At 41.9% G+C, this 23,193-nt stretch overlaps 1 protein-coding gene across 1 annotated transcript; it reads right to left on the bottom strand.

The window, feature by feature from the left end:
* Window positions 1-545: 545 nt before the first annotated feature.
* Window positions 546-20,141, bottom strand: ZDHHC15 (zDHHC palmitoyltransferase 15; the record flags this gene model as incomplete). The annotated part of the gene is made up of 11 exons (XM_079541977.1): window positions 546-589; window positions 7,145-7,254; window positions 8,657-8,783; window positions 9,928-10,060; window positions 12,035-12,155; window positions 13,194-13,226; window positions 13,900-13,969; window positions 14,805-14,925; window positions 15,607-15,701; window positions 17,212-17,238; window positions 20,024-20,141. The coding sequence occupies 11 exons, from the start codon at window positions 20,139-20,141 to the stop codon at window positions 546-548; spliced, it is 999 nt and encodes a 332-aa protein (XP_079398103.1).
* Window positions 20,142-23,193: the final 3,052 nt, after the last annotated feature.

Here is a 23,193-nt window from a genome sequence, read left to right as displayed (position 1 = left end):
TGGAGCACACAGTGTGGTTGTTCTCAACCTCGGTTTCTTTCTTTCAAGATTGTATCTCCACCTTCCCACACCTTTCATGAAACACAGAACAGACTCCCATTCTTGTAACCAAACAGCTTAGGGGAAAGAATAAGTCCTGCTGCATTTACCGTAGGAGCTGCAGGGTGTGTATCTTCCCTTACAAACTGCTTTTGGCTCTTGTGCAAAACACTCAAACATACAGCCCAGGGCTACCACTATTTTTTGTTAGGTTCTCTTAAACAATGTATTTCTGAATATACTGGTGAAATACTACCATGCATGGTTTCATCAACATGATATTGTGGCAAAGGGGCATCTGCCCCTCCATGGGCACACAGCTGCACCAAAGCCTTTGAAGTGTTAAATGACTGCCAAATGCCATGAGAGGTAGGTGACTGCTAAAATCAAAATCAAAATCTGTTCCAGGTTACCTACCAGATTCCCTGCAGAGCAGCTGTTTTGAAGATAACAAAGAAATACTGACCTTTCTGAACAAGCCTTCTACTGCTGTCGTTTTCAAACCGCTATGTCTCCCTTTCTATGGCAAGGGACGCAGCTTCACCAGAATCTATACAATGGAAGACAAAGTAGTTAGATAAGGAAATCTGTCTTTCTCACTACAAATATATTTGTCACTAAATGTGGGAGACTGTTTTAAAGAATCATTGCAAAGAAATTAGGCAATCACTTGTCAGAGCTAACTGAATGGCAGTTTTTTAAGAGAGATTACTTTATTATTGGCTTCATCTATTTCATAACCGTATCACAAATTGTAAAGCTGCTATGACAAATAAAAATCTTTCTATTTTAATGAAATATTTCAGACCATTCTGATCAGAAAATTATATTGCTTTACTTCTATTGTGTGAGATGTAATCTGGACACTCTTAAGCTTAGAGCACTTCATTTGCTGATGCCTTACCAAAAAAGAAAAAAAGCAGTGGTGAGAAAACAAGAAAAACATCATTTGCCTCTACAGTGCATTCTCCCCAAACCCTTCTGTCAGAAAGGAGTGAGGGCACGAGAGCTTAATGAACCAGGAAATCATCTTCTCTGAATACAGCTGCATTAGTACAGAAGTGGTAGAAACACATGACAATACACTAACACATAGTAATGTACCACTATGTGGAATATATCACACGTTCACGATATTCTATTCCTAAACGTTTTCACTTGCAGAATGAAAAAACGAACGCAGTTCAAATCAATTGGAAATCTGAAAGTAGTTCAGATCAGACGTCAGCCACAGGAAGGCAGAACAGAAATTTCTACTGTGAACTTACAGAGAGAGATGGAGGCAGTCAGGCATGGTTAATCTGGTGAAGCAGCAGCTCGGGGTCAATCTAATAGCAGTCTGCAACTACTTGTAGACCATTTGAAATAGCAACTGGTCTGAAAGCAGCTCCTACTCCATATTTACTGGAAATAGCATCCTGCTAATTGCAGGCAATAATTACACTTTGCTCTACTGCAGAACTGTATTTTGACCATAATTAATGCACAATAATTCCCAAGAAATCTGTATGCAAATCTACGTGTAATCTATATGTAGATCTATCTTCACAGCCTGCCTAAGAATGAGGGAGATTATCGTCTCGTGCCTTTCCACACCTGCATGGTTAAGTGAAACAAACTGCCTAATCAAAAAAAAAAAAAAAAAAAAAACCAAGGCAAAAAACCAACAAAACCCAAACAAACAGAAAAATCACCCAAACAAACCACAGAATTAAAAGGCACCCAACAAAACCCTGAAAACATGCAGGACCTGTAGGAAAAAGATCTAATTCCCACACGTACATCTTTAGAGTTATTCCTCTGACTGCTTGAACCATATTGGTTTTGCTAAATATATTTACCCACAAATTTGGTTAAACTGATGCAGATTCCTCTGCAGGTTCTCCTTCACGATTTAAAATTAGAATGCAGTCACTGACACAGGGTTTAGCTTTGCTTTATGTTCATCTTCTGCCAGACACAGTTTAGATGTTTAAATCACGCCTGAAATCCAGAGATGCAAATCCAGCCTTCTGTCTGTGTTTACTGCGTCGCACAATGCACTGCTTTATTCCCTGAGCCACCTCTGCTCTCTTCCAAAATCTAAGTAGCTTTTAAAATTTCTCGATGGACAGAAATATAATCCTTACAATCACAACAGATGACTTCTCTGCTCAAAGGACTGCTCTGCCAAATTAGCTGGTATCTCAGGACATGTCGCTCCTTTAATTAGGCTCCTACCAATTTGAATTGAAATTCAAAGCAGATGCCTTCAGATACCTGAAGCTTCATCGGCATTAAGAGAGATCATCAGCTTCCACCTATTGCTCAGGATATGTTGGCTTCTGCTGGAAACATGTAACTTAGTACAGATGACAAATTTTTGGAGAGAGAACAATTTGGGAAAGATTTGATTCACATCCAAGCCTTCTGTACAAGTTAAAATGAAACATATAATTAAATTATTAATCACTGTAGGAGATGTTGCTATAAACGTACAGAAATGGCTGTGCTATCCTGAGCTCCACGAGACAAAGAGTGCAAGCATTCACAGTACTGACACATCCACATCCTCAACCAACACGTCAAATGTATTATAGATGAATTCTTTGAAAAAATGATAACCTTATAAGCTGCCAGCTTATGATTTGGGGTAGCACTCTGGCTAGACAGATTAAACAGATGCCTGTGAATAAGAGATGAGCATTAATAAATCTGTAAAAAAATCAATTTCCCATGTCTTCGGAAGCAGGTGCTTTCAGTCTCTCACTAAGAAATGAAAAAAAAAGTTCCCCACAATACTTTTTCCCATCTAAATGAAAGACTGAAAACCTTAGCAAGTCAAGGTATACGTAACAGAAACCCAAACTGTAAGGACACACTTAAATATTTGAAAAAAGAACAACCTTGTGGATAAAATGAAGAAAATGAGAAAACTGTGCCCTTGAGAGGCACCATCTTGAGTACTGCATCCGGATCTGAAGCCCCCAGCAAAAGAAAGATGTAAGAGCTGTTGGAATGGGTTCAGAGGAGGGCCATGAAGATGATCAAAGGGCTGGAGCATTTCTTCTTCAAGGAAAGCTTGAGGGATTTGGGCTTATTCAGTCTGGAGAAGGCTATGGGAAGAGCTCACTGAAGCATTCCAGTACTTTAAGGGAGTTAATAAGCAGGAGGAGGATGAACTTTTTACATGGTTTTACTGTAACAGGACAAGGGGGAATGGCTTTAAACTAAGAGTGGACATTTAGATTAGATGACAGGAAAAAAATGTTTACTCAGAGAGCAGTGAGGCCCTGACATTGGCTGCTCAGAGAATTGTGAATGACCCATCCCTGGAGATGTTCTAGGTTGGATGGGACCCCAGGCAGCCTGATCTGGTGGGGGGCAACCAGCCCGTGGGTTGGACCTAGACAATCAATAAGGTCCCCTCCAACTTAAGCCATTTTGTGCAAATAGCCCATGGTGAAGCTGCCTCACCTCCTTGCTTTCAGTTGGGCTTGTTTGCTGCTCAGGAATCTCCACGTCCCCTTATGTTCATCAATATATGATATCTATGTGACCTGATTTTAAAATGTCTTTATGCAGACACAGAATAAGTAGAGTGGAAGTAATACAGTGCAATAATGCAACTGGGGAGGAGAACAACACAGGTGCTTAACCGAACTTCTGCACTCTGCCCTTTTCATTATTTCTATGGCAGTTCGCTCACACTTCTGCATGAGCCTGGAGTGAGGGACTGATGAGGATAACCTTCTCTTCTCCTACTATATAGCAGTTGCATGAGCAATTAGAGGTGGAACTCCAGGAGACAGACTCCTCTGAAATACAAGAGAACAGTTAGTTATTATTCTGAACCTGATGCAGCTGGCAGTGCAATCTCCTAAGACTGCAGGACTGAAATTGCACAATCACAGAATCACCAAGGTTGGAAAAGACCTCCGAGATCATCCAGTCCACCTACCACCAGTATTTCACTTCTGAACCATGTCCTTTAGTACAATATCTAGTCATTTCTTGAGCACCTCCAGGGATGGTGACTCAACCACCTCCTTGGGCAACCCATTCTAGCACCTGACCACTTTTTTGGAGAAGTTTTTCCTAATATCCAACCTGAACTTCCCCTGGTGCAACTTGAGGCCATTCCTTCTCATCCTATCCCTATTTACATGGGAGAAGAGACCACCCCCACCTCACCACAATCTCCTTTCACAGAGTTGTACAGATCTATGAGGTCTATCCTGAGCCTCCTCTTCTCCAGACTAAACAGTCGCAGCTCCCATATCTGAACTTTTGTGTTTACTCAGCTCTTGCTTTGTCTAGGTGATGAACATCCAGATGGCAGGAAAAAGAACCAACCTGGTACCTGTCCTTATACATCTCTCCCTCCCCAAAAGCATCTTTTATAATGATAAAAATGACAAGCACACATTTCTTATCTGCACAGGGAGAACAGAACATTAATGAGTCCAGAGAAAAAGCTCCAAGAGTTGTATTTGAAAACAGATTAAACAAAAATTTTTTACATATTGAATTGTTGTTATTGAATTAACTGTGACCCTACCTGGGGGTCATGAGAGACGCAAAACCTGCAGAGTGCAACATTTGGGCATCCCTGTCTGCTACCAAGCTTTTTGCTGAAAGCTCACGTGCCTCACTGTGCTTGTGATGCTGAATTGTGGACAGGCTGAAAGCTGCCTTTCTGTGTGAGCTGCTCCAAGACCCACAGCAGCATCCAGTTGTGAACCAATGTCCATACACTAATAGCTAGCCATCCATTCAAGAATGTGTGCTCAGCCCATTTTCTCACTTTTGTGTCTTTATACTGTCTCAGGTTGGCTTTTATGAGACAGTACGACATTCTAATTCTACTACTGTTACAGTTTTACAGGCTCTTGGAATAAAATTGCAAATCATTTTTCACACTGACAAAGACCAGCTATTTCACAAGCACTACAAAATGTGGAACTTCATCTAAGCTCCAAGTCCAGATTCCGGGATCTGACTTGGCCAAAGCTCATATCACTGTCAAACATGTTCATAGTTACGGATTTTTTTATTCAGAGAGTTTTTATGCTTTGTAAAACTTGAAGAGCTTCAGATTAATTTCTGAAGGAAATTTTAAGCATCATATGTAATACACAGAGACACCATATTCTGTTATTTTTGCAGTCAACTTGTGTTACCTTATCACTGCCAAAATATACTGAACAAAACAGGAAGAACAGATAGTTTTCTAGCACACAAACACTAACTAATTAAAGCAGTTTATCTGAAGTAAAACTGAAATGAATCTCTTCAGATCTAGTCACGAAATCCTGGAGAGTACATTTTCCCAGCAGTATATGCAGCATGCCTTGGAAAAACCACAGGTTGTTTATTTTGCAGTGGAGTAACTTGAAAGAACAGCTGCCAGTAAGACCTAACCAGAGACTGGAGTGCAAATAGCGTGCTGCTTGGATGAAACAGCTCGTCACACAGTACTGCACACGTGTACAAAAAGTCACATGGAAAATTCTTGTTTCCCCTTTTAACCAAGAATATTGGTTTCCTCATGGGTTCCTACACATATGCTGTGCTCGTATCATTAAAAAGTATACCATGAAAGGGAATGTTATTGCACAGTTTCTGAAAGCCATTCTGAAGTAATAAAATGACCATGGAAACAGTGTCTCTGAACAGTACAGCAGCAGTATCTGGTTCAAAAAATACACTTGCTTGATGTGCTAATTACTGTAAACTTAAGATCAGCCATACTTCCACCGTTCTGTAAAAATGAAAAGAACAGTGCAATTATGGTATTTCTTTTAAGAGTATCTAACTGTCTTTCATAGAATCATTTGAGTTGGAAGGGAGCCCTAAAGGCCACCTGGTCCAAACCCCTGCAATGAGGGACACCTCCAGCTCCATCAGGTGCTCAGAGCTCCATGAAGTCTGACCTTGAGTGTCTCCAGGGATGGGGCACCACCACCTCTCTGGGCAACCTGTGCCAGTCCCTCACCACCTTGATTATAAAAAACTTCTTCCTTACATCCAGTCTAAATCTCCCCACTTTTAGTTTGAAACCTTTCCCCTTGTCCTATCATAACAGACCTTGCTAAAGAGTCTGTTCCTTTCTTTCTTACAGTTTCTTCTTATATTTACTATAATGGTGCAGTAGAGTTGCTGTCAGTGTTATTGTTATTACTATAAATCCGGATGGCATCCTTGGTCCTTAAAAATATAACCAAACACGAGCTCTTGCTTAACTTTGTGGCAGGATTTTGAACTCTTGAACACTGTCTCCAACATTAACCCTGATATTCTGATACATATCGTATTCTCCAAAGACCAAAGGTTTGATGATAAATATGTAAAAAAAAACAAAACAAACATCACCTCAAGTTCAAGCAGAGAATAGTAATTGATCAGAGAACTGTAATAAGTCATTAAAGTAATTTTGGATGTATTTAGCAAAAATCAAAGAATGGATTCACACATAAGGTCCTTTTCCTAATAGGATATTCATAGGGTAAAACGTACACAACCATTTTGGAAACGGATCCAATCTACTGCATAAACAAGGCAGTTCACCCAGAATTGCATATGTTTATTTTATGAAGATGATGTAGCACGTAGCTAGGTACTGTCTAACCCACAGATGTTACAGCATCAACACCAAATGAATTTCTGTACTACTGTACTAAGGGTGAACAAACAAAGTATGAAGAAGCTAAACGTAAAACCACATTTGGGTGCTTGCATGCATACTCAAACTTTCAGTGGATAAATGCACATAAAATACTGGTCTTTTCATTTTTATAGAAACAACCTCATGCCTACAGTAACCGTGCTGCATACAAGGGCATTTACACGTAAATACACCCTGTTTGTGGAGATTTCAATTCCTGTCTGCAACATCTGAGTAACAACCTCTGAGTACATTTAATTGTAAGTACAAAGCCACAACTACATTAAAAAAAAGGAACTGGCTTCAAAGTAGGGCTTGTTTTTAGTCTGTATTCATTAGTCAAGTCAGAGACACTTAGTGATTTAGCCAATGCTTTTTTTTTCATTTGATTAGGTGTTGTTATTCATGCATTAGTCACTGAGGTCAAGACACAACTCATTTCCTTCAGGGCTACCTTACCATGAGGCTCCTCATCTATTCCGTCATCTTCCCACTGCTCTTCATTTGATAGAAGAGGATTCTGAGCTTCACACAAAGCTCTCATTGGAAAAAAATGTCCATCACCCTGGCTGCATAGCAGAAGACCGAGAAAGATGCTGTGAATAATAGCAAGCAATTCTCAAGGATTATAATTTCTACCTTTTTATTTGCAAACAAAGTTTTCTTTCACCCAAACATCTGATATTTACTTCATATGTTATGAAGTTTCGAAAAGCACTGTATTTATTTCTTGAGCCAACTGAGATACCAAATATCACCAGTGAGCAGTTTCAAACCTGAATTCCTGCAAACTCTTCAGAGACTGAAAGTTAAAACTTGCAGTCCAAATGAAGTGATTTCAGCAGAATTTACATTCCTAACTTGATCAGGTTCCTCAGACATAAAGGAAAAAACTTGTGGCCAGCTAGAAGTGAGGGGAGACTGAGGAAAACATTCATGTTTAAGGAATGATGATACCCATCTTATCCATTTATACCATCGACTCTTCAGGGCAGAAATTACACTTCCACATTCAAATGATGCCAAGTAGAATATATTCCCAATCTTAGTTAAATGTTACTGAAGGACAGGTGAGACTTAGCTGTAGACAACATGGAAAGAAAACCCTCTGCAAAATTCTAAAATTGCAAAAGTTGTTTTTGTTACACTTTACAAACTATGAGTTCACATGTCTGGATATCAAGCAAATGATTGAAATCCAAATTCATGTAGTGTAAACAAGAAAAGTTAAAAACCAGATGTTACAGTTTGCTCTTCTCCATTCCACAACACCCACATTCCAGCAGTGTAGAGGAGCTACAAGCTCGCTGAAGTGCCTTTCTCTTCTGATGAAACCATCAGATCTTTTCCTTCACCCAAGCTCAGTTAGCTGGGTGTTCTCTCCAGAATTACTATGCTCACTGGTAATGTGCCTCTGACTTGCATGTCAATGTTTTTCATTAATGGAAAGGTTTGCTTTGCTGATCTTTTCTCACTGACAACAAAAAACAGATGGCAATTGGGATGCAACCTGGTCTTAAACTTACACACCACTACTTGAAAAAGTTGTGACTTGCTGTGCTCAGTAGTTACTTTACATTGTGTCCAATAACTAAAGCAATTTGAGTATACTTTACTACGGGTCTATTAAGTGCCAAAAACCATCTTCCCCTAAATTAAGCAGCATAAACTGTTTCAGTCATAGGAGGCTGAAAGACAAAAAAATCAGCATCTCTAAATGAACATCTATCCACAAGTACAGGAGTCCAGAAAGATCAAACACCCTGTGCAGTGCATTTACCTGGCAGAAAGCTTTCACTTCCAGACTTCTTGTGTACAGGATTAGCACAGACTGTGCTGGCTGGTGTTTTTACAGCAATGTGCAAGAGCAGCCAAGCCACAAAATCACTGCCATCATATACAAGGCTGTATTAGAGATTTAGAAGTCAATCCCTTGTATCAACTTTTTGCACGGACTTGATTATTCCTTACCTGGAGGCAATAGGTAGTAACCACAGCTTTTTTTCTTCTCCAAACACTTGCTGAAGATTTTTTACAAAGCCAAGATTGAATCCATTTTTATCCGGGCCATTCTGAAATACTGGAGTTGAGAAAGCCTCTACGTATAGATACAATGTCAGAGAAAAAAAAGAAAATCAATGCCAAATACACTGAAACAGATTGTACACTGCAGGCACTTGAAGTGAGCAGGATTTGCCAGATTACAAACTAGCATTACAAAGATACAAAGGGTTTTCATTTTTTTGCAAGACTGCAAAGACTTTCAAACTGAAGGTAGGCATTTGGTCCTGCACACGAACTGTATGAAATAATCAAACAGACTGATCTACAGAGGAGAGTTAAAATATCTTTGCATGAAACTTGCTGAACTTCAGTGGGTAGAAATTTCTAAATAAAAACATGCAGAATTAAGTAGGTTGGTCTTAAATGCATACTTCAGAAGTGGCACTGGGGATTTAAATCGACTCATTCATTAACGATATAATGAACAAGCACTGGAAAGAACCATGCACAGACTGAGCCTCTGTCACGATGAGAAATAAAATTAGTAAAAGGAAAAGGGGGGAGGAGAATCTAGAGGGCACTAGAAACAATTTTATCTGCCTTCTAAGCTGCTGCAGAGGTCTGATGTTTTGGGCTGGATGAGCTTCAGTGACCATCAAAATGAGTTTAAAAGCTAATAATTATACAAAATCAGAATATTTGCTTAAATTCTTGTCTCTGTGTTTTCTTACAGAACTTCATCCAAAAATGTTTAAGAAATAAAAGACTTAGCTGAGGAAAGAAAAAGAAATCACTCGATAAAATCATGCTGGTCGAAACCTTTGTTTCATTGGCATAATTTTGTAGTCCTAAGTTCTTTGTCTTTGTCAGTGAGGATGGACATCGTTTTTCCCAGCCTTATTTGGCTGTCTTAGAATGCACTCCAGCATAAGCAACCATTACTCCTGAAAAGTCACACTCATTTCACAGCAAATGTAGTTATGCACATGCATAATTAGACACTTGTATTTTAAGGCTCTAGTTTCCCTTACAAAACTTTCATCACACCAGTTAAAAACACAGCTTATTTGCAGTGACAAATTTCTACAGTATTGTTCCAGTGCCCTACATCCTCCTCCCCTCATAAGCCAACAGGAATATACAGAAATAGACCAAAAATGTGTGTTCTTTTCCCCCTCTCCCTTCATATAGCAGCACTTAATACTGCATCTCACCTAAAGAAGACACAAGAGCCTTACCTAAAGTAGATCTGTTCCTACTGACAAGCCAGCAATGGTAGCCAAACAGAAACATGAGGCTAACAAAGAACATAACCGCCAGAAAGAGAAGGAAAAGGATATGAAATTTGGAACGTCCATTGGTCAGTTCACCCTAGAAAAAAAAACAACAAAAAAGATCAGCACAGGACAAGTGATAAGAACAAATAAGAGCTGGACATTATTTGTTCCTAGTGAAGCTATCCTTTAAAACTCCTATTTTGTTGTATCAAATTTATTTTAAAAATGCTGCACCTTACTATAAAGAGCACAAAGAGACAATGGAGAAATGACCCCATTCCTTTCCCATTCCCAACCAAAGCTGAAGGAGTGGTGTTTTGATACCTTTTGTATGTGACAGAGTCAGTACAGTCAGCTTCCCACCTGGGCACCAGAATGTTTTGTATCCACAGTGCAATAGGCAGGGACAAGCTCTTGAAAGTCTCATTTCCATTTTGCTGAATGCTCTGCGCATTCATTAAATACTGCACCACTTCCAATATAGGGGATGGCCAAAAACCCGAGCTTTTCCACAGCTGTATCAATCAAGTAAAGTTAGATCTGAGTAGATATGGTTTGGAAAAGTCGAAAACCAAGCAGGATCCTGAAAGCAGAAGAGACACTCCATTTCCTTCTACTTTAGAAGAGTAAAGTGCTAGAGATCTTCATAAGCATACACCTACAGATGGGCTGTGAGTATCCCAAAGATGAAAAAAATTACTTCTCAGCTTATGCACAGCACATGTATGCAGTCAGAGAATTGAAGACTCTGTGCCTTTCTTAGCATTACTAATAATTCCTGCTAGTGCCTTATGAGTATCACAGGAGGCACTTTATGTAGGTGATTAGCTGTTTAAAAACCAGAAATTACGAAGTTAATGCACAGCAAAGTGAAGTTACTTAAACAGTGCCATACAGGGTTAGCAGCACAGGGGACATTAAAGCAAAAGGTGTAAAGAGATACAAGGGCAGTCTCTATTGGAGCTGCCAGCTGGCACTGCCTGCATACAAATAATAACTGGTAACTGCATAAGAAGCATGCTTTATTTCAGCCAACTTTATATTAAGCAAAGAATAATATGGGAATTAGAAAATGAACTTTTTTTGATGTTGTTCAGTATATATGTACAGATCAGTGCCAGGATGTTACACTCTGGGATCAGAGCAGAGAACTGATATTCTTCGAAAGTCTGAAGACCATCAGTTACTGTAAGCAGTATGGCAGCAACTCCAGGCTCTGCACTCTGCACCTCTTTATTTGCTCTTCCCCTAAGGGCAATGGGCCTAATCTTTAAAACAACAATACACACAAAGTGGAAAGAAATATGCCCAGGCAGTTCAGGAAACAACATAAAAGAAAACCACCCACCCACAATTAATGGCTTCCTGGTATAAGACAGAAATACACAGGAGGTATTCTTGTAACCACTTAAAAAACACTGAATGTTGACAGCTAAGAATTTCTAACTCTTTCCATATCTAGGAGAAATCTGTTGTTAATGGCTTTTGATTTTTGCTTGTATTTTAAAACGAGGAGGCCTGGCCAGCCAACAACAGCTGTATTGGGATTTGGGAAAATTAACCACATTCATGTCTAAGGTTAGTCTAACCCAACTCAAGCTATGCTTATCCTGTGCAACACCTCTGACTTTGGTGGTATATCTGATGATACACCCCAGTGTATGTTGGAAAACCACCAGAATATTTTTATAGATAGCAATCCTGAGCTCCCATTCGGTGAAATGTGTCTTCTTCTGAATGACATTTGAATTTTTTAAGCTAATAAACTTGTGATAAATTTCAAAAGAATTTGAGATGCGTATGTTTGAACACATTTGTATAAGAAAAGGAAATAACTTCTTTCTCCAGAAGCTAACTCTACAATGAGAAATTCCTGAAGATGATTTTCTTTGTGCATTTCAGACATACTGGAAGTTAAATTCAAATAAAGGCTGCAGAAGAAAAACAAAAAAACCCACATATGGAACTAAGACAGCCCGTCCTTTGACTGAAAGCAAAATTGTAGTAAGCAGTGACTAAATCCCACCAGACTCAGGAGATATAAAAAAAAACAGATTCCATGACTTACTGTCCAATACTTAATGAAATACTTGAAGACTGTTGCAGCAATATACAAGCAGTACAACAAAGAATAGGCTAAGAAGAGTAGAAAGAATTTGTAGTTAGAGAATCCAATGCAGTTATTCACCCTGGAGAAGAAAAGCAGAGTTGGAATCAGGATATATACAGCACACAGTCGTAACACAATGAATACTACACTGGGCAGGATGGAGGTTACTAAGCCTCGCAATTACACAACACAATTTCATTAATAAATAGCTCCCCTTAGCGTCGAAATGAAACAGAGCTGAAACCTGTCAGCTTTTCACTTGAAAATTTGTTCTGCCAAGTAAAAGCACAGTTTGTATTTTTGAATCTTATTTAAAGCTGGCACCACTGGTGAATTTGTCACAGAGGCGGTTCCTAATTACTCATTTCTTGTCTGCAGAGGTAATCAGATCTGGGATTTCTGTTAACTTTTATTGGTGTGCAAAGCTCAGAAGCCAGACTCACCACTTGTTTGGTTACATACAACACAAACCAAACAAATTTCATTACAATTCTCCAAGCAGGGCAACTAACAAACAGCAAGGGAGTGCAGAAAAGATAGGAGGCATTTGTCTCATAAATTAGGTTCTAAAAACCCTCTAATTTTAAGAACATTACAGACGTTCAGGTGGGGAACCGTCTGCATTACTTTTCATTTCTGAGATTTTCCTTTCTTTATAAAAAAGGAGTTTAAGAGATTTAGTGACAGCAATTCTCAAAAAAAATAAACTTCACGTATCCATGCATCATTCCACACAAACTCTGCCATGCACAAGTGGGCAGGCATCGATTCAGAAACAAACCAGGCAAATACTACTGATGCAACCACCAACAGCATGCTCAATTATATCACCAAAACTAAAGGCTAAGTTGAAGTTCCTTTACAGTTTGAACAGTAAGATGGAATCGGCAGTTGGGTTTTAAATTACATCTATACAACTGTCTTTTACACACTGTTAATAGAGAGAACGTGAATGATTTGTCTTTCAAAAATAACATACATTTCATATTATATGAGTCTCCCAATGTAGAGGTACATGGTCTAAAGTGAAAGAGGCACATAGAAACCATTCTATGAAAGAAATGGATTTAAATAGCCCCCTTTTCCAGAAAATTACAAGCCACGATCTAGAACATACCATGGGCAGTGATGATCCATCTTTAGGACACACCTGCACGAGGGCAAAAAAAGAAAAAGTGATGAGTTGTGTTTGGTAGTGATTTGCAAACTGTAGATCAATTGCAAAAGGCTGTGAGATGTTTTGTATTTCTGGGATGGGTCAGATTTCCACATGACCCAAGCGCAGGATGACACTCCCTCACTGATGTTTTTTAAAGTAGGTATCATTTTAAGATGGAACACTGATTACTTTTTCAAGATCTGAAGGTGACTTTGGTGTTCTGCACGATAAACCAATGAGGATGGTTTCTGCTCACGGCACTTAAAACTTCTGCCAAACACCACATGAAAAGGCCCAAGGTGATAAAAAGTGAAAAATCACACTTTATTTTGACTTGCTACAGGCAATCAGTTATTGCTGATATATGAAATATGTTTCACTAGATATTAAGCTTTCTATCAACTTAATGTTCACAAATTTGTAGGTGTGGGAATTGCAAACACTTCAGGGACACATGCTAGTGCAAATACACTGCTGACTGGAGCTGGAACAGAGGAACCTTTACAATCAAAAGGTGTGTGAACAACTTCACTTTTTCTGTGCTGTAGGAAGCCTGCTTTGCAGGGGGGTTGGACATGATGATCTCTAGAGGTCATTTCCAACCACTACAGTTTTGTTATTCACAACTCACATAACTTCAGTGAAAAACAACCCATTAACTTACATAGCACAAACAGAACAGTGGTGGCAACGATCTGGTTTTATCAGCTGGCATCTATCACAGAATCGAATACCTGAAATTAAAGACACATTAATACCAAACAATATAAGTGGGTTTTTTTTGTATGTGGTTTTTGTTTATTTTTTTTTTCATATTAGTACTCAGCTCTTTTTCAAAATACGCATGTTCTTTCCTTTAACATTTTAAAAGATGAGTACATCTGCAGGTCATAATTAGATAAGCAATGTTCATAGTTCTTATAGAGACCAGCAGACTTAGGGAACCCTCACTGTAAAGCTTATGATGAGCATAAAAAGCGATAAAAGAAAACTGTACACACCTCCACCCAGCTTCTAGATTTACCCGGACTTTAAATACATTCTGTTTTGATAACTGCAGTTCTTTACTTCAGAATTCTTTGGCTTGTTTGCCAGAAGCAAATAGGTCAGAGCCTCCAACCTGAACATGGATTTCCCTGAAGCTTTGAAAGGAATGCAGTATGCATTTCATCACAGAACAATTCCATCAACGGATTTTTGGACCTTACACCCTGAATCTCTAAGCTAGACTCTATCTTAAGTAAAAATCACTACAGATTTTGGTATTATGCTATCATTACCACTACTAAACTAAGACAATGGAAGTAGGCTGCTGAATTGTAAATACAAAGGACAGCATCTTGCTCTCAAAGCCAGAACACACTACTCCAGTGAAGATGCACTGCAGTCTCAAAGCCTTTTTGTTTTCCCAAACATAAAACCTGACAGATAAGACACAAAATTCTGAGTACAAGAACCATGCAGTGTATGCGGTGGCATCAGGCTGACCGTACAATCTGGACTGCTAGCACATGCTACTTTAGTCTGCTTGATTAGATTCAGAGCAACAGAGCTCTCTGCCTTGCTGACCTCCGCTCCCCGTTCTCGTGTACACTGGCAGCTTCCTCGCAATTTCAGCAAGAATTTGCCTCTGCACCTCTGGCCTTTCTTCATTTTCATAGCGTTCTTTGTCAGCGTAGGACATGTGGTACTGGAAGCAGAAGTCATGAGAGAAGCAGTTACTCATGGGGAGCGGAGACGGTTTCTCAAACACAGGCAAGACTAGAAACATTTCATCTCCCACTCCTTCTAACAAGACTACTCTAATGGGAAAAGGTGTGAGAAATAAGGGATGGACAGACAGGCAGCACACTGCGCAATGCATCCAAAAGAATTGCAGAAGTGAAATTAAGATCACAAAACAACACATTTGGAACTGCTGCCACTGCTGCTGCTTCAGACTACCTTTTTTCATGAATAACTTTAATAACAGTGAAAAGAACATCCTAAGCACTCTCCTTATGAGAAAGACCCCGTCCCACCTATAGTTTTCTATTGCTAACACTGGAATTATATTCTTGTGATTGGGATTGGATTATGGCAACGTATATTGGAAGTGCCACACAAACATCACCCTATTCTCTTGCTCTAGTAACAGAGCAGTAATAGAATAGACACAGTAATAACCATGTCTGATTTAAATCACGCTCTGTGGGTTGTCAAAGAATTCTCAGAACAGTAAAGGTCTCAGTCTTCAGGTCGCTTTAGGTCCCTTTCCATCTCCTCAGCAAAACCAATCAGTTGTGCAGATCAATTTGACTGCAGGATTTTTGAGTTTTCTTTAGCACCCTGTTTTCACTCTGCAATGAACGGGAAGTACTGGGATTCTTACCTTTTTGCCTGGCTGAACCGGGAGAGTAAAAATAGACTTCCAATATGTCCACACAAAGAGCACAAAGAGAATATGGAATATTATAAGATAGGCCACTAAAACAAAAAACAAAAAACAAAAAAACAAGAGCAGAATAGTGACTTCACAAAAGTTTTGCTTATGATGGGCATAATTCCAATCTTTCACAACAGTGACATAAAAATGGGGAAAAAAAGGGAAGATTTCTACTAGCAGCCAGTATTAGAACACAGCTAAACCTTACGGCCAGGAGGACAGCAGAATTTCAGGGAGCTGCAGCTGTAGTTAGGAATTACCCCCACACACACTTCCCCATCTTCACCCAAGCCACTTGTAGGAATGAGGAGGAAGACAGCTATGGGAGATCACCCTGCAGGGCACAGCAGACCTGGCTGCTGCTGAGCAGCACAGAATCTCCAGGTCTGGGGTTCGCTGCATGGAACACTCTTCCAACCACAGTACTTTACTGTAGTGCAATGCTCACCCATATGATGTATTTTTCACCACTTAGGACATTTGAAAAGAACTCTAGCGGAGCTTTTCATCATCAGAAAAATCAGATCTCTTATTCAACATCCTTTAGATTTGCCACAGTCAATATAATAAAACAAAACAGGAAAGCATCCCTTGAAGTAAGGAGGAGTAATCTTGTGATTACTGAGAAAGCACAGTAAGCTGCTGGATGAAATGTGGACCCCAGCACGACTCCGAGCAATCTTATCTTAATATACAAACTTGATTGCAAAGCCTTTGGATTCCCGAGGCATAGGGTGTTGCAGAAAGTCAAAGCAGAGCAATCCTTGAGCTACACAAACTGTTCAATTATTTCTGACTAAAACACATCAGTTAGAAGACAGTTTTATTTAAACATGCTATATAATCACATCATCTCCATTTTATCTGCTTCACTTAATCTTCAAACTATAGCAAATTAAGATTGAACTACTGCATGTAAAAAGATAAGTCTACATGCAAGCACTTCTGACTACACAGACTGACTGAAAATGCAATTGGTACACAAAGGCCAAACACAGCTTTGAGAGTTTCTCAGAGTGACGTGCCGGGATGTGGAACTGATCACACGAATCAATGACAGCTCATCATTCTGAGATGCAATCCTCATCCCACACGCAGATGGAGCTCAGTTGATTTAAATCAATATTTAAGGAGAGAAATCTTGCAGCCGTTCAGTGGTGTTGATCAAGCAGCATAGCGCCCGTCACAGGAAGCTGGCCTGGAGATGTGCAACTATACCTGGCAATGACTACTTTCTGCTGGATGATCATCAACACCGTGCTTTCCACAGCTCCTCTGTAACTGTTTCAAGTACTGGGACATCTCTCAAGTGAAAACAAGAAAGAGTGAAAGGGCTTGCAGCCTTTTCATGTTGTTGTTCATACACTGAGACTGAACAGGGGCATCTCCCACTGCATCCCGAAGTTAGAGCACACCGATGTGCAACTACAGGCAGGGAACGCTACAAAAGCATGTTAAGCTTGAGAACCATTGCTGGGTGCTCTGGTTTGTTGTTTTGTTTGTTTATTTGTTTTTTACACAAAGACTGAACTATAAATAAAACGTGCATACCTTTTTCTGCAGGGTTGCTGAGAGTAACTGAAAAAGAAAAAAACATGCTTACAGAGCGAATAGGAATCTCAGGAATGTTTGTGCCAAATGATGTTTCTAATTTTAAATATGTTTGTTTTAGAAAAACAACAACAACAAACAGTTCCATTTCAACAGAGCAGACAAGAAAAGTCTCACACTGAAAGCATCCCTAACAGTTCTTTGTTTACTCACAGATGACATCAGATGTTTCAATCTCTGTTACCTTTGCTGTATTTTCCCTTGTTATAAAAAATAGATATAAATTTTGCATATATGGTGCCCTGCTGCTGACCAGATTAGCAGGTTCTTCCAGCACCTGCCCAAGTTGCACCTTCAGGTGTGCCCTTATCAGCCTGCTTCCTGCTAGCCTCAATCGTTCACAGTAAACCATGCTCCACTCACTTCTGCATGAGCATAAATAAAAATGAGAAATTGCCTTGGCTCTGTTCAGTCAGCAGAGATGGAAAGATGGATGCCCTATAATGACACAACTGTTTCTATCGCCCCTACTAACAGACATTTCACAACTCTTCCTCTCTTGGCTGCAATCCTGACAGTCTCTGCTAGTAGAAGTACCTGGAGCAAGCAGCCATGTGTGCTGCATAGAGCCTACCAACACCAGTGGCCTTCTGGTGGGTCACTGTCCAAACTGAACAGAAAAGATATGGCTGTGGTGGCCACAGTGACCTTACAGAAGGAGGGTAAGGTCACCTTGCTGAACAGCAACTGACAGCACCTTCCTGGGCTGAGCCTTCACTCAGACCTTGCCAAGCTGGAAGTGATGGGGGATCACAGCCTCAGCTAACAAAAGTAGCTTTTCTCAAAACCGTGCTAATAAACAATTTTGATCTGCAAGCTGTTTGACACATAAAAACGTAAACAAGAAGAAACAAAATATTTGCTGTGTACTGCACCATCAAGATGCCTAGAAAACTTTAGTATTTCCTTTCACCTGTTGCAAATTAACGTCTGAAATGCACATGAGCTTTTCATAAATACTGCTTTGTTCCCTCCTGCAATCCATGTTGTAATAGCTGCACAGCCTTCCTAATTTGCTCAAGAAAAGAGCAAACTCCAAAGCAAAGACTGCATACAAGCTTTTATCCCAAGTTCTTGCTCTTATTGGTACAGCAACCACCAACCTGGCACAGAACCACAGTCCCCTCTGGAGTGTCAGCTGTTGCCCACACCAGTGGCTGAAGTTCCAATCCCAGTACTGTGAGCTATCTCAGGACAAAGAATAATAGAATCACTTGAGTTGGAAGGGAGCCCTAAAGGCCATCAGCCCAACATCCCAGCAATGAGCAGGGACACCTACAGCTCCATCCAGTGCTCAGAGCCCAGTCCAGCCTGACCTTGAGTGTTTCCTGGGATGGGGCACCACCACCTCCCTGGGCAACCTGTGCCAGTGCCTCACTGCTCTTACTGTAAAAAAACTCATTCTTACATCCAGCCTAAATCTCCCTTCTTTTAGTTTGAAACCATTTCCCCTTGTCCAATTACAAGAGACCCTGCTAAAGAGTCTGTCCCCTGCTTTCTTATAGTCCCCATTTAGATACATCACTCCACACTGTTTCCAGCTCTCAGCACAACTAAAGATAAAGATCAAAAATTAAAACCACGTGGCTACTATTTGCATGCCTGCAACTGCTAAAACAGCAACAGACGGTGTTCAGAACTTGGACAGAAAGGAAGTCCTGAGCACTGGTTGTCAGGTACCTGCACATGCCAAGAATCAAGGTTTGATTCCTAAAAGACTTCATTTACTCTTTTTGACTTCTGCAGAGATTACATCTGCACGTGCAAACGAAATGCCTGAGAGAGAATGACGAGGCAAAAGCAGACAAGTGAGGGCAGAGCAGCGGCTGCAAGATGTGACCCCAGGCCGCACGCTGGGCTCCTGCCAGCCTAATGCGTATCTGCAGAATAACACAATCCCAATCCAAATCCCATCTAATTCAGCAGAGCCTTTTCTACCAGCTGCACTGCGACCCGGAGTCAAGCAGTGTTAAGCACTACTACACTTCCACGGCACTGCAATCAGAGCGTCTTTCAACACACCAGCAGCTTTTCTGATTTGTTTGTCCCACAGCCTGGCCAGCGGCTGCAGAGCTGCCGGGTACCTTCAGGCATCCGGGGAACCATTCCACGTGGATTTGGAAAGAAACGGCCAGCAATTGCAGAGATGCCACAGAATATCACGGAACACTAGGGGCTCTCACTCTACCGCTCGCTGAGACGGATCACAAAAGCTGCTCTTCGCCTCAGCCCGCTCCAAGACGCAATAGGGCTGCCAAAGCAATAAGGGCTAACGGTGTGAGCCTGCCGTGCCACACCGGAAGCCGACACATCACAGCTTACGCTGTTGCTCCGGGAACCGGCGCCCGCATTTACCGGACTGACGGACCGGCAGAGCGCCGCCTGTGCTGCTAACAGCCGGGCTGCCGGGGGCGGGCAGAGGCCGCGGGGCGCCCCCCTCCCTCTCCCGCCCGCCGCCCCGGCCGCAGCGTGGCGCCCTTCGCTCTCCACCCGGTGCCCGCAGCCCGAGCTGCACTGCGCGGCCGGCGCCCACACCTGCTGCTGCTGCTGCTGCTGCTGCTGCTGCCGCCGCGCGGCTCAAAGCGAAAGCAAAGGGGGAGAAAAGCCAACTGTTTCGCCTGTGCTCCGCGCTGACCCGCCCCGCCCCGCCCCGCCGCGCCCGCGGCACCTGCACGGAGGCACCGGGCGGCTGAGCCCGAGGCCCGGCGCGGCCGCGCTCCCCCCTCCCCCCGTCTCACGACCCGCCCCTCACTCAGGCACAGCTCGCAGACGTAGGCGTAGTAGGACCAGAGGACGACGAGGGTGATGATGAGGACGGGCACCCAGGCGAACGCCCGCTGGCAGCAGCGCAGCCCCCGCGACAGGGCCATCCTCGGCCCGCCCGCAGCGGGCACCGGCTGCGCGGCGGCGCTCGGAGCTCGGCTGAGCGGCCTGGCGGCGGGCGGGCGGGATTGGGCGCGGCGCGGCGCTATGGCGCCCCCTGCCGGCAGGAGCGGGCACCGAGCGGGGTGCGACGGCGCCTCCTCTGGAACGAGCCCGCGGGTGTGACCCAGGCTGATCTGCCTCCACAGGACAGCTTCCTCTCCACCGTGCGGGGCCCGCTCACGCGGTACCAGTCGCAGTATCTACTTTCTCGCCTTAATTCAAGCCTTTCCGGGCACTCAGAGTCGATATCCGCTCCTGGCCCGCCCGTGGAGCTGAGCCGGCGTGCCCTCTGCAACCCGCTGACATTGGCGTTGGATGTGAAAAACAAAAGCACTGCTCCCTCCCCCGGCCTGCTGCACAGCCACCTCTTAACTCCCTTAGGATGCCTCGTCATTTCCGTATTCAGAATGTGTTCTGAATTAATGCTTCAATTAATTAAACTCATTATATTGCCCCCATTAAGGAAATTAGTTTTTCTACCAAGAGAGATTTATCTAACAGAATGTACCCTACCTAAAGCCCTGGTGTAATCTGCCATGGTTTTCAATCACCTCTTTTTCCTTTTTCCTTCTGAAGTTGTTCTGTGACTGCCTTTTTGCTGATACTGTATTGCCCTCACCAGATTTTCCCTCTTTTCAAGCAGGAGTACTAAATTTACCATTCTCCTTCAAAATCCATGTTTAATTATCAACTACAAATCCTTGGATCACATCTAGAATTACAAACAGTTTTTTCAATATTTTAAGATGGAGATGATCTACAATCTCCAATTTGGTCAATTAATTCGTCCAGTATCACAGACTCATAGAATCATTGAGGTTGGAAAGACCACTAAGATCACCCAGTCCAACCAAAAGCCCGTGCCTGTGGCTGCACTAGACCACGTCCCTCAGTGCCGCACCGCCATGCTTCTCGAACACCTCCAGGGGTGGTGATTCCCCCACCTCCCTGGGCAGCCTGTTCCATTATCTCACCACTCTTTCTGAGAAGGTTTTCCTAACATCCAACCTGAACCTCTCAAGTAGCAAAGTGACAGCTACCTTAACCTCCTTCTCTACCCCACTCACAGCCTCTATGACCACTGTCCTTACCTAATCCAGACTACTAAACTTCTCTTTTAGTACAAATCCTGAACTTTACAGTATGTGTCCAAGCTTTCAGTGTGTGGACCAGCCTTTTGGAAAGACCCTACTATAGCAAAAGCTATTTGGAGAGATCATAATGTACATTGGTCTGAGCTGCCTGAAGTGCTAAACACCAAATCTCAGACATCCAACAGACTTAGGTATAGGACCTAAGTAAAGTCAGTGGCAAGAGAAACTTCTTCCAGGGCACTTGGGAGGGGAATCAGGACACATACACGAGATGTTGCCCCACCCTTAGACACTCAAGGTCAGGCTGGATGGGCTCTGAGCATCTGATGGAGCTGTGGGTGTCCCTGCTCATTGGAGTGGGGTTGAACTGATGGCCTTCAAGGATCCATTCCAACTCAAATGGTTTTATAATTCTGTGTTCTGAGGACTTTGAGTTGGAAGATATGAATATCCCCTCGCCTCCTCCTTGTCCACACCACACTGAGTTGAGAAGCCAGCATTTTTTTTTTTTTTTTAAACTAAGGGAAGGTTTAGGTTAGATATTAGGAGGAAGTTTTTCCACTCGGGGGTGATGACACACTGTAACAGGTTGCCCAAGGAGGATGTGGATGCCCCATCCCTGGAGCTGGATGTGGCTCTGGGCACCACTGGTCTGGTGGTTGGTGACCCAGCACATAGCAGGGGGGTTGAAACTGGATGGGAATTCTTGTCCTTTTCAACCCAGGCCATTCCATGATTCTACGATTTTAACCAGCCATATATTTTAACAAAAGTAAGATTTAAAAAGTTTTTGTGAGCTAAATCCCTACCTGAGGTGATGCGCAGAATCTTTCTTCCTACAATTTCAGAACTACTGATCACAAAGACAGAAGCACAGCACATCCATGGTACATTTTTCATGCATGTTTGTTTATAGAGCAGGAAGGCAACCTCTCCAACAGACAGCAGTGGAACTCCGTAAAAGGCAGCAGACATTTTCAGATAATACATCTGTAAATAAAGTTAAGAACTGTTTTTTTTGTTCAGCATCCAGTTTTTCCTATGTGTTCTAAGATCCACATGGATTGTCTTCAAAATTCTTTTGTTTCATTGGGTTCCAGGGGAGACTTAGTCATATAAACACAAGCTCATCTGAGGTAAGAAATTCCCAAATAAAGCTCTCTCAAACAAAATAATCATGCGACCTTCAAATCAGGCAATTCTTACAATGTATTTTTTGCACATGTAGTTCAAAAGGTAGCTCCCCACTTGAAATTGCCAGCTGGATTTAGCTGTAAGTGGTATAAGGTACCTTGAGCCCTTTTCAGAAATCAACACTACAGATGTTATTCCACATAAACACTGAATGTGAAGTTGAGCTACAGCCAATTTTATAAAGCAAAGAAAGTCCTCTTTGGATGCCCATTATAACTATGCTCCATAGCAACTGAAGCAGTTGCAAATAGTTCAGCTTAAGAGAGTGGCTTGAGAAAATAGGGGATTATCCTAAGTGATCTCTATAAGGATTCATTCTGACCAGGAGCTGTTTTCTGATAACACACATCACACAAGCCTGGAACAGAGAAGGAAAAACTTCTTCAGAGCTCAAAAAGCTGTGATTTCACCCACATGCATAACTAGACTATTGAAAACCACCGCCAAAACCTTATCACTAAGTAAAGAAGATGAAACAAATAAGTATAGCAGCTTTAGGGCAATTCAAATAAGTCTCATGACTTCCGGCTTTTTCTCAAAAAAGAAAACCATAACTGTTTTGGGTGCTCAAAGAAAGGCTGTGGTGGTGACTCAGCAGTGCCACTGCCACAGCAGGCACCAGGAAATGTGCCTTACAAAGGCCTGCCGTTCACAGACCAGATTAGACTGATACCAGCTAAAACAGCACTGGCTTTGCCAATGGTCAAAA

Source organism: Tetrao urogallus, assembly GCF_951394365.1.
Source record: "Tetrao urogallus genome assembly, chromosome: 13".
In the NCBI taxonomy this organism is placed as follows: Eukaryota; Metazoa; Chordata; class Aves; order Galliformes; family Phasianidae; genus Tetrao; species Tetrao urogallus.
This window is presented reverse-complemented; position numbering and strand designations above follow the sequence as displayed.